Here is an 11,966-nt window from a genome sequence, read left to right as displayed (position 1 = left end):
TCCATAGAATTGTTTCAAGATTTCTTTCTGTGATTTGTTCAGGACTTCCTCCTGGGATTTCTTCAGGAACACTTCCTGGTATTTCTTTAGCAATTCCTTCAGGGTTTACTCCAGGAATTCCTCCAGGCATTCCTCCTGGACTTTCTTCAGGGATTCTTCCAGGCATTTCTCCAGGATTCTTTGAGTGATTCCTCCAAGAATTCCACTAGAGAGGCTTTCCACGAAGCAGCACGAAAAAAATCCACTATTTTTAATTTTGCATTTTTGATTTGCATATTATTTTGCACAGCTGTTCTAATCAATATAAATAACCATTTTTTCAACTTTTCATGGAGTCTCGACTAATTTTCAAATAGGGCCTATGAAAAAATGGAACACATGCGAATGAAAAATCATGTATCTGAAACTGCTTGTTTGATCGGAAAATTGTCTTCGGCAAAGCTGTAGATTATTAAATGGTGTCTCTCAGAAAAATACACATTGAAAAATTTATTTAGTTTTTCTTCCGAAAAAACTGAATTTTGTTACTAAAAATTAAATATCTCAAAAAGCTATTTTTTTACCTTCGTGATATTTTGTTAGAATAAAGTTCATTCTGTTGGCTACCATCTGTAGAAATTTCATAATGGTAAAAAAATGTACAAAAAAGTTATGGCACTTTGAACATTTTCGGTTGTGTGTTTTTTAGAGTGTATGACGAATTCACGCAAACTCGCCGTAGGGGTTTGGCAAAACTGTCTCAGAATCCGATGGAATTTCTTAGGTTTAAAGACTATGTATTTTAAAGCAAGATTGCATACGTTGTTTTTTTTTATTTATCTAGACTAATATTTAAAAAGGGCTAAAGTATTTGACCGTTTTTTACTCAATATAACTTAAAAATGACATTACCTACAAAAAAGTTATGTATGGGTGACTTTTAGATAATCATGTGAACTTTTATAACATTGAAAAATGTCAATAAGCTTTAAAAGTCAAAAAAATGCAAATAAGAAAAATTATTTCAATTTGCAAAACATGACATTTTTGTTATTATTGAAAATTTTGCCATATATCGCAAGATGGGCACTTTTGAAGAAAAGCATTTTTGAGGTACCGTGATTTCGGGTGAAATTGATCGACGTGAGGGTCATTTTCATTTGTTAAAAATATTGCTTTAAACTTAAAACAATTTGTATAAAATGACCATCATCTGGCTAAAGGATTATTAAATGATGAGTTACATGTTTTACAGTGAATTAGTCACATATTTATGTATTAAATTAAATATTTTCCGTAATTGCGTGTTTGGCACCCTTTCAAACTTTTGTTACCGTGGCTGTATCGCACATGTAATGAATATTCGAATGGATGCTTTTAGCTGCCAAGTATTTGCTAAACACGATTTCATCATCAAAAATTTTATAAATATTCGAATTTATACATAAAATTGCACTTTTCCGGAAGTAATCACTTTTTCAGTATGAAAAGTGCATACTTTAAGGCGTTTTCATAAAATTTACTTAATTTTAAACTTGAATAATTAAAAATTGAGAAAACTCGTAAAAGTTTTGCGTAGCATTTCGCATACTGGGGTGGTTAATTCAGGTGGAAAACATATTTTTGGCACATGCAAAGGTATTTCATTTACTGATCAATTTCATCCCGAAAGCAAAATTATTGTTTTTTTTATTTTAAATGATATTTACCTATTGCAATAAAATGATTTGTAGTAAAAGTTTCAAACTCGTTGACTGATGAGAATCGTGGTCGTACTTGTTTTATTGCTTTGAGTTTGACTTTCTTTGGGTGATCGACTGTACGTTGGATGATATCTTTAATTGGCATTTCAGTCTAATTTGGTCAATCAAAAACAACTATATGTTTTCTTAACTCGACGTTTCGGTCCTTATTGGACCTTTTTCAAGGATTCTGTAATGTTTGAGTTTGACCATGTCGCTGCATTCGAAATCACGATAGCATAAGTGGAAAATTTTTGACAGCTCCTCCCCTCTTAAAGTATATTCTCCCATACCTAAGAGAAGACTCCTAGCAATATTATAAACTACCCCTAAAATGCTACATCTTTAATGGATGGTTCCTAACAACAAATACTTCATGTCATCATTTTGCGTGTTTCTCTCCGATAGAAAAAAAATGTTTTTATCCAGGGCGTTTTTTACAGATATTTTCATATATTAAATTAAACATAGCTCCATATGTTTGATTCACAAGTCTATCTAATGCAAAGTATTTTTTTTATTCTCCTATGAATAAGGAAACTTTTAAGTTGAAATTCGACTTCTGGTTGATATTCTGAATTTCTGTGTAACAGATCTGGTGTTCTGGTTCAAAAGAGAATCCTAAATTATATTCTTTGTATTGGATAGATTTAAAATTGAAACAAATAAAGCTATGTTCAATATTAATATGTAAAAATCCACGTATAAAAATACCCAAAAATTGGTTTGACTCAAAAAAAAACATTTTGTGTTGGGTTGGATTCAGATAATAGCAATTTAATTACTTTAATCCATTTTGAATTCTATTCTTAACGGTTGGTGTGGGGTTTGGTTCTCCGAAATAGGATTAATTTAATTTCGCAAATGGGCATGTATTCCAAATTCACTTCAATTTATTTTTTTACCTTTTTTTAGCGTGATCGTTTTTTTTTTTCAATATTTCAATTTTTTACTTGAAAGTTCACACAAATTCCTTAAAGTCACACATACCACACTTTTTTGTAGGTCATGTTATTTTTAAGTTACATTGGTATAAAAAAATGGTCAAAAACTTAAGCCCTTTTCAAATATTAGTGTAGATAAATTAAAAAAACAACAAAGTATGCAACGTTGTTTTAAAGTACATAGTCTTTATACCTACACAATTCCATTGAAATCTGAGAGGGTACTGCCTACCCCAAAATCTAGTTTGCGGGAAATTCGTCATGCACTCTAAAAAAAAACACGCAACCAAAAATGATCAAAGTGCCATAACTTTTTTGTACATTTTTTCACCACTATAAAAATTTTAGAGATGATAGCTAACAGAATGAACTTTATTCTCACAAAAAAAACACGAAGGTAAAAAAATAGCTTTTTGAGATATTTGATTTTTAGTAACAAAATTCAGTTTTTTTCAGAAGAAAAACTAAATAAATTCTTCAATGTGTATTTTTCTGAGAGCCGCCATATATTATTCTACAGCTTTGCTTAAGACACCTTTCCGATCGAACAAGCCATTTCCGTGTTATAATTTTTTATTTGCTTGTGTTCCATTTTTTCATAGGCCCTAATTGAAAGTTAGTCGAGACAAAATATGAACTTTTGATATGAAAAAATGGTTTCTCACATAAAAAGGAATAGTATACGAAAATATCAAGTAGATTAAAAAACATCGATTAAAATGAATTCGTGCTGGTCCGTGGAAAGCCTCTAGAGATTCATTCAGGAATTCCTCCAGAGGTTCCTCTTGCTATTGGTCCAGTGATTCTCCAAAGAATTCCTTGAGGAATTTCTCCTAAGAATTTCTTGAGGAATTTCTCCAGGATTCCTTCACGAATTTCTCCAGGAACTCTTCTAGAATTTCATCCAGGAATTCATCCTGGAATTCTTCCAGAAATTTATTCAGGTAGTTGCTCATGAATTCCTCTAGGGATTGCTTCATAAATTCCTCCTGGAACTCCTTCAAGCATTCTTTCTGGAATTCCGCCAACCATTTCTTCCAGAACTTTCTCGAGGCATTCCTTCAAGAATTCTTACAGGCATTTTTTCTGGACTTCCTCCAGGTATTTTTCCAGGAATTCTTTCCAGGCATTCCTTCAGGAGCTCCTCCAGGAATTCCTTCAGGACTTCGTCCAGGAGTTCCCCCGGGGATTCCTTCAGGAATTTCTCCAGGGACTTCCCTAGAGATTTCTCTAAAAATTTATATAGGGATTCCTTTCAGGATTTCATCCAGGAATTTCTTTAGGGAATCATCCATAAATTTCTCCAGCGATTCCTTCAGAAATTCCTTCAGGCATTCCTCTAAGAATTCCGCCAGGATTGTTTCCAGGGATTCGTTCAGGATATCCTCCAGAAATTTCTCTTCCAGGGATTCCTCCTGGATTTTTTCCGGGGATTCCTTTAGGAATTCCTCCAATGTATTTCTCTGGACATTTCTTTAGAAATGTCCTCCAGGAATTTCCTCAGGCATTCCTATATGAATTACTTTCTAAAACGACCCCAGGTACACACATTTGTCGTTGTGATATTGAATTTTATTCATTTATTCATTGCCAAAGCATAATAAGAGAAGTGCACAGTTGTTCAACTTTCTTGCTAGGGATATTTTTGAAAATTTCTGGACAAGATCTTTCAGAATTCTGAACGAGATCCCGATCTGATTCGTTGTGAAATTCCTGCCAAATAAGTGGTATTTTAACGGGTTTTTAACAAGAACCTCAGCGACCAGCGTTAACCCCTGAATGATGTCTAAAGCTATTTTCACTTAGAATCCGGAATCATGTCACATTTTCTAGTGGCGCTCTCAATGAACATAATCATCATTCTTTTGCAGCACTCTGATCATACACTAATCCTCTTTAAATGGTGAGAATTTCATCGATTTTCTTGCAACGAGTGAAAAGTTATTTCAGATTGAAGACAAGAGGAGGAAAAAAATCTTGCACAAACACGTTGAAAATTTAGCGTGGTCAGGTACGACAGTCGCGAAAAATGTTAATACATATCGTCAAAACCATTATGTGTTATGTGCACAGATGTTGTTAACCATGGCATAAGGAAGTGTCCTCGGAAGAAAAAAGCTTGGGTTCATTGATAAATCTGCTTTGAATTTGAAGATTTGGCAAGAAGTTCGAACTCTGGGCATGGTTTTTTTCGCAACAAGGTGATGAGAACCAATTCATACAAGGATGACAGCCTCAAGAATCGCGTGCTGCTTTTCAAAAACGCACACAAGGCATATGTAGATGTTTTACCTATTTTGATGAGCTGCCATGACAGCCGGAGACGTTCAGTGGTATCGTCACAGATGGGTAGTGTTTATCAACGAAAAAAACACTCAAATTTCGCGTTTTCTCAATTCACTGAATTGCCCCTCATTTCGCAATAAAAAAAAAGTTTGGCAATTTTTCTTCGGAATCCTAGTCAGACTAGTCAAGGCACTCAGGACACTGCGTAGATGACCTGATTGTTGAACAAACGTGCGGAAGGGGTTGTTGCTAAAATTTACCACCGTTGTGCAGATTTTTAGAGAGGTCAACACTGAAAAAGTGAGAAAATGTGTGAAAAATAAAAATAAATAATTTCAATGATATTTTTCCATGAAAGCACAATAAATAACCTTTGTTTTGAGGGTTTTGCACCTCGGAAATCCCCCGATTATCACTTTCGGATTGTCCCTACATTGGGGATTAAAACACGCACGATAACGATTAAAACAACTTATTTAATACGACACGTTAAAGGTGCAAAACGAATTACATTGCGGGACGTAAACAAACTGATACAAACTATGTACAAACAATACAACGACAACCACATTAAAAGCATTCATTGATGCGCATCTCCAGCATCACACAGTGACAGCTATGCTGCCGAGTGCGAGCCCAGCGGCGTGCGCAGTACCGGTTGGTACGGCGCGATAGGGTTGTCCTCAACATCTCCCCTCTTAATAGAGGTGGTAGGGGTCGAACCTAACTGGCGGTCTTCGAGTCCGTGAAGAACGCCTAGGGAGATCTACCACCGGTTCAACTTCGACAGCGGATTCGAATTCGGTAGATGTTGACGTTGTACCTGACGATGACATGGACGGAGTCGCCGGGGCCTCGTGCCGTGGCGTAGACGACGCACGGGCCGGCGGAGAACCTAGCAGGGTAGGCTCTGGACTGGAGACTGGTCCCAACGTAGGTGACGATGCAGAGGCGCTCGGGACAAGCGACGGTGTCGGCGTGCCTGATAGTCGGCTTGGGAGATTCCAGGCACCCAACAGGATGTCGAGCGGCAACGAATGCTGGCTGGAGGCGGCCTGCCTGACGGGTTGCTTCGGTGTCGTGCCAGCAGCTTGGCGACTCCGGAGCTGATTGATATGGGAGCGCAGCATTCGGTGATCTTCAACCCACACGTTGTACATAACGTCTCCGATTTTCTCGACGACTGTGCCGGGAACCCATTTCCAACCGTTTCGGCCGTAGAGCTTGGCGTAGACGGTGTCGTTCCGGCAAAACGATCTCGGTTTCTTGTCGTCGGACGGTTGCACTGGTGTTCGTACCGGTGGAGGACGCAGAAGCTCGAGACACGTACGGATTTTGCGCCCGAACATGACCTCCGATGGCGACTTCTGGTCAGGTAGCGCCCGGTTGGGCGTGCTTCGGTACGTCAGCAAGAAGATGTCCAGTGCTTGCTGTATCGATCCTCTCCCCTCTCGAATCTTCTTCACGGCCCGCTTGAAGGTGTCCACGAATCGCTCCGCTTGGCCATTCGACTGTGGATGGAACGGGGCCGTCGTGAGGTGCTCAATGCCGTTGGAGGCGCAGAAATCGGCGAACTCGGCGCTCGTGAACTGGGTACCGTTATCGCTGACTAGTGTCACGGGCATACCCAGCCGAGCAAACAACCCACGGAGAATGGTAATCGTCACCGCTGAGGTGATTCGGGTCGTTTGGATGATCTCTGGCCACTTGGAGAAGGCGTCGACGGCGATCAAATAGTACTCGCCTTCGATCGGGCCGGCGTAGTCGACGTGGACGCGCTGCCAGGGAGCGGTCGGCTTGGGCCACGGCACCGGTGGAGAGTGAGGAGGCGATCTGGCTACGGACGCACACTGTTGGCATGCCTTGACGAAGTTGACGATGTCGGCATCCAAGCTGGGCCAGTACACGTAGCTTCGGGCGAGGGCTTTCATACGCTGCATGCCGGGATGACCACGATGAAGCTGTTCGAGGCATCGCTTGCGGAGCAGCGACGGGATGACGAGCCGTTCGGCAAACATGATGCACCCATCTACCACCGAGAGCGATTCCTTGCGTGCTTGGAACCGTTGGATGTCGGAACCCGAGAGTTTGGATTCGGGCCAACCGTGTTGGATGTGGTGGTAGACTTTCCGGAGCAGCGGGTCTGCTTGGGTGCTTTGCGCGACGGCTCTGAAATTGAGAGGCAACACTTTAACTGTATTAGTTACAACTGACCTGAGATCCTCTTCCAGGTTGAGGCTCGCGATGACGTAGTCCTCTTCGGGTTTGACGTGCTGGTTGATCAACCGGGAAAGCAGGTCCGCATTGCCGAACTTGTGGGTGGGCACGTACTCGATCTCGAAATCGTAGAGAAGCAGATGAAGGGCGAAACGTTGCAACCGGTTTGCCGTGTAGACCGGTATTCCCTTCTTGGAGCCGAAGATCCGGAGCAGAGGCTGGTGGTCGGTTTGCAGCCGGAAGTGCCGTCCGAAGAGCATCTTGTGAAACTTCGTTACGGCGAAAATAATGGCCAAACCCTCGCGGTCCGGCTGGCTGTAGCCCTGCTCTGCCTTCGTGAGTGCCCTTGACGCGTGCTGCACGACCTTGATGGTGCCGTCGGGGAACTTGTGGCTGATGGTCGCCCCAAGCCCAACGGATGACGCGTCGGCAGAAACGATGATCTCCCGCTTCGGATCGTAGTGAGTGAGCAGCAGATCCGAGGAGAGAATCTTCTTGAAGTGCTCGAACGCTTTCTGGCACTCCGGGGTCCACTGGAACTTCACTTCAGCCTTCAGCAGATTGTCGAGCGGGTAGCGAAGCTTTCGCATGTTGGGGACGAACTTGCCATAATAGTTGATGGCCCCCAGGAAGGATCACACTCCGGATACATCGGTAGGCGGCGGTAGCTTGGTGATCGCCTCGATTTTGGCCGGATCCGGACGTAGCCCGCGACTGTCGACAACATGACCCACGTACTGCACTTGCTGCTTGCGGAACGTGCACTTTTCGGGTCGAATGGTGAAGCCGAAATCCTGGATTCGCTTCAGGGCAGCCCGCAAATTGCGATCGTGCTCCTCTTCAGTCCGACCTCCGATGATGACATCGTCAAGATATCCGGAAGTGCACTCCAGACCGGCTAGCATGGTATCGGTGATCTGCTGGAATGCCCCAGGTGCGACCTTCACACCCGGCGGGAGGCGGTTGTAGGAATAGAGGCCACGATGCGTATTTATGGTGAGCAACTTGCGGCACTGCTCGTCAACTTCCACCTGCAAGAAGGCGTCGGACAAATCGATCTGGCTGAAGTACTTACAGTTAGCCAGCTTGGCGAAGATGTCGTCGGGCAGTGGAAGTGGGTACTGATTTGGTTGGAGAGCAGCATTCAACCCCGTGGAATAGTCTCCGCAAATTCGGATGGTGCCATTGGCTTTGCGGACGACGACGATCGGAGCTGCCCACTCCGAATATTCGACCGGAGTGATGATATTCAGCTTCTCCAGCCGGTCGAGCTCTTGGTCCACGGCGTCGTACATCGCGTACGCAACCGGACGCTTCGGGCAGAATACGGGTCGAACACTTTCTTTCAGCTCCAACTTCACTTTCGTTTTGCTGCACAAGCCGAGCTGCTCGCTGAAAACGTTGGGGAAAGACGACTTGAGTGCAGCGGTCGTCGTAGGAGAACCCGACACGTGGCAACAGAAACTGTCCATGGGCACGGACCAGAGATTAAAGACGTCCACCAGATCCGCACCGAGTAGATGGAGTTTGTTCTCGGTGACACGGATCAACGCACGCTGTGTGCTTTCGCCGATGGTGACGTCGCACTCGAATTCCCCATCGAGTGACAAAATGTTGCCGGACGCTGTCTTCGCTTTCACCGTTGAGGCCGATAGTGCAGGGCTGCCAAGCTTCTTCCAACTTTCCCTGCTGATTACGGTGATATCCGAGGCGGTGTCGAGTTGCAGCCGGATGTCCGTTCCGGATAGGCCAACGGAGACAAATCTGCGCCGTTGCTGCACGCTGCACACGTCGACAACCACCACCTTGGTCGAGACTCCTTTCTTCTTCTTCTTACTTCCGGGTCTTCGGTACTTTGCACTTTCACAATAGCCTTCACGGTGTCCAACTTGGCCACAGTCGGAACACTTATGCTTCCTGTAGCTGCAATCCCGGGCGTAGTGTAATGCACCGCAGAGCCAACACGCGTAGCTTGGTCTCTGGACGGCGTCACTGGAAAAACGTCTTGGAGACTCCCGGTCATGCTTACCGAACCGCTTCCCACCAAACTTCCTCACCGCTTGTACTTCGCTGTACGGGGCCTGAGATTCAATCATCGCGCTGTCGTGCTTCAGATTGAATAAGCGCTGGCACTCTTCGGAGAGCTGCTCCAACGTGACGTCGTTGTTGTCCTCGATTTTCGTGAGGAGACGAGTGCGAATCTCGACGTCGTTCTCCGATTTCAGGCCACACACGTACACTAAGCACTTGAACTGCTCCTCGGTGAGTTTCCCCAGTTCAAACTCCACACAAGCCTTGTTCACCCTGCACGCGAACGCCACATGATCCTCAGTGGGGTTCTTCGCGATCTGCAGGCATCGGTATCGACGGCTGATAACCGACTCTTTCGCTCCAAACAGGCTCTTGAGCTTGACAACTGTCTGTGCGAAACTAAACTCCTTTGGAAGTTTCGGGAGAATATAGCTCACGTACCGTTCATGCTCCGATAAACCCAATTTTCGCATAAGCAGGCGAACTTTCGCCTCGTCGTCCAACCTTGCAGCATCCTTCTCGAAAAGGTCGTCGTATCGAGAGTACCAGGCCGCGAAAGTAGCGTTGCTTTCGGCCTCATACTGGAATTCCTTGATATTGCTGGCCAAGGAGTCAAGGATCTGTTCCGGGTTAGGTGGTACTTGCACATTAATCGACGACGAGATGCTGCGAAAAAGCTGCTTTCTGTCGTCGTCGGACTGCTGCTGCAGCTTAACCACCTGAGCCATGATTTGTTGGTGTTGCATCTGGCTCTGGGTTATCGATTGCTGCATGATATGCATAAATTGAATGAGCACATCATTACTAACCTGCGGCGCTTGCGTTTGGTGGGGTGGGAAGGTTGGGAACTGCTGCTGCTGAGCCGAAGAAACTGGAATGAACGGCTGCTGCTGCTGGTGTGTCGTCATAACGGGCACAAAAATCTGCTGCTGCTGCTGCTGCTGCGGGTGGACCGTCGTCGTCGTCGACGTCGCGGGGATAATCGGCTGATTTAATTGCCGTTGATTAAACACTCCCGCGGGGTCAACACCATTTTGCCCGTCACGATCACTACCACCGTCGGCCATCGCACTCCACTTTCGCTTCTTCCGCGCGGGTGACGAAATGTTGGGTGAGTTTTTGTCGACGGAAAAACTACCCTCACTCGCGAATACTCGTCGCCACTTTTGCACCTCGGAAATCCCCCGATTATCACTTTCGGATTGTCCCTACATTGGGGATTAAAACACGCACGATAACGATTAAAACAACTTATTTAATACGACACGTTAAAGGTGCAAAACGAATTACATTGCGGGACGTAAACAAACTGATACAAACTATGTACAAACAATACAACGACAACCACATTAAAAGCATTCATTGATGCGCATCTCCAGCATCACACAGTGACAGCTATGCTGCCGAGTGCGAGCCCAGCGGCGTGCGCAGTACCGGTTGGTACGGCGCGATAGGGTTGTCCTCAACAGAGGGCTTCACCTTTTATGTTTGTTATTCCATCCCTAAGATATACGTGATTTTGTCATTCCGGATTCTAAATGAACATAGCTTTAGTATGGATTTTGAAAGACGTTTATCTAAGATCATTACTTGATTTCCGGAGCAATTTATAACGTATTCCATAAAAGATCCTGGGAACTTCATTTTCAGAATTTCAGCACATTACTGAAAATGTTTTTGGTATTTTTTTTTTTCTAGGTTTTCTGTACTCAGATCGGAATAAGATTCCTTTGAAGATCAATAACATGTTTCCAGTGGAATTCCTGGTAAACTGATTTTGAAATTTTTGGTACATGTCTTCCCAGGTTCTTCGCAAAACCGCAGAAATGGGATTGTTTTTGAGAGTTTCAGCAAAGTTCTTGAAGATGCATTGCAGACTTCATGTAGGATATTTGGTGCTATGGATATCCATAAAATCTAGAGTAAAACGTCAACATATTTACATCGAGAATTTTGGTCAACTACTTCTAATATTGTATTGTTTGTGATTACCAGGGAGCATTCTTGCAGGATTCATTCTGAAATAATTTTACCGTGGATCTGCCTTGTTCTCATTTGATTGATTTTTCAGCATGTTTAAGGACAGACTTGTTACAATCCCAAAATAGCCGCCACAATGGCCGACTTTTGCACCTACTCACGATTTCGAGCGCACAAATCTCTACGTAAACAAAACCAATGCACCTGAGCTTCTTATTTTAAGCTTTTTGCAAGTGAGCAAGAACAGAATAATAAAATGCACTGTTGTTTGAAGCTTGCTTCTTAAGATTTGTGCGTCTGAAATTCTGATGCACTGTTGAAGCGGGATTTCAAGACGTTTGTCCTTAAGTGAAGGTAGAATCTTTGAAGTGTCTCAGTGCACTTTCCAAAACCTTGCGGTGCCCCACGAATATTTCTGAACTAGATGACTGTGCGTACCGCATAACTATAATATGTAAGACGAAATCTTGATTTGTGAGATGTTTTGTATAAATAAGCAAAGATGAGAGCATCTTTATCTTTATCTAGATTTCAACCCTTGGGCCAAGCTCATTCACTGATAGATTTTTTCAATCAATCATAAAGCGAAAGTACTATTCGATACAAAGGGCTCCAAAGCAATCACAGTATAAGTGGAAAACTAATTGTAAGCCGATATCTCATAAAAATCAAAATAAATTTGACTGACCTTTTGTGAGTGAGATCAACGGCGTCAATCTCTGATGGGATAAATGTAATCAACGTGAAACAACTTTTGTGTATCCTATCGAATGAAACTTGCTAGCAT

At 43.4% G+C, this 11,966-nt stretch overlaps 2 protein-coding genes across 2 annotated transcripts; both read right to left on the bottom strand.

The window, feature by feature from the left end:
- Positions 1 to 5,347: 5,347 nt before the first annotated feature.
- Positions 5,348 to 7,758, bottom strand: LOC134289888 (uncharacterized protein K02A2.6-like). The gene has a single exon (XM_062856584.1). It carries the CDS (start codon positions 7,756 to 7,758, stop codon positions 5,650 to 5,652), a length of 2,109 nt encoding a protein of 702 aa, XP_062712568.1. The 3' UTR covers positions 5,348 to 5,649.
- A 45-nt stretch (positions 7,759 to 7,803) lies between these two features.
- On the bottom strand, positions 7,804 to 10,107 carry LOC134290208 (uncharacterized protein K02A2.6-like). Its single transcript, XM_062857279.1, has one exon. It carries the CDS (start codon positions 10,105 to 10,107, stop codon positions 7,804 to 7,806), a length of 2,304 nt encoding a protein of 767 aa, XP_062713263.1.
- Between the last annotated feature and the right edge of the window lie 1,859 nt (positions 10,108 to 11,966).

This window comes from Aedes albopictus, chromosome 3 (genome assembly GCF_035046485.1).
Source record: "Aedes albopictus strain Foshan chromosome 3, AalbF5, whole genome shotgun sequence".
NCBI lineage: Eukaryota > Metazoa > Arthropoda > Insecta > Diptera > Culicidae > Aedes > Aedes albopictus.
This window is presented reverse-complemented; position numbering and strand designations above follow the sequence as displayed.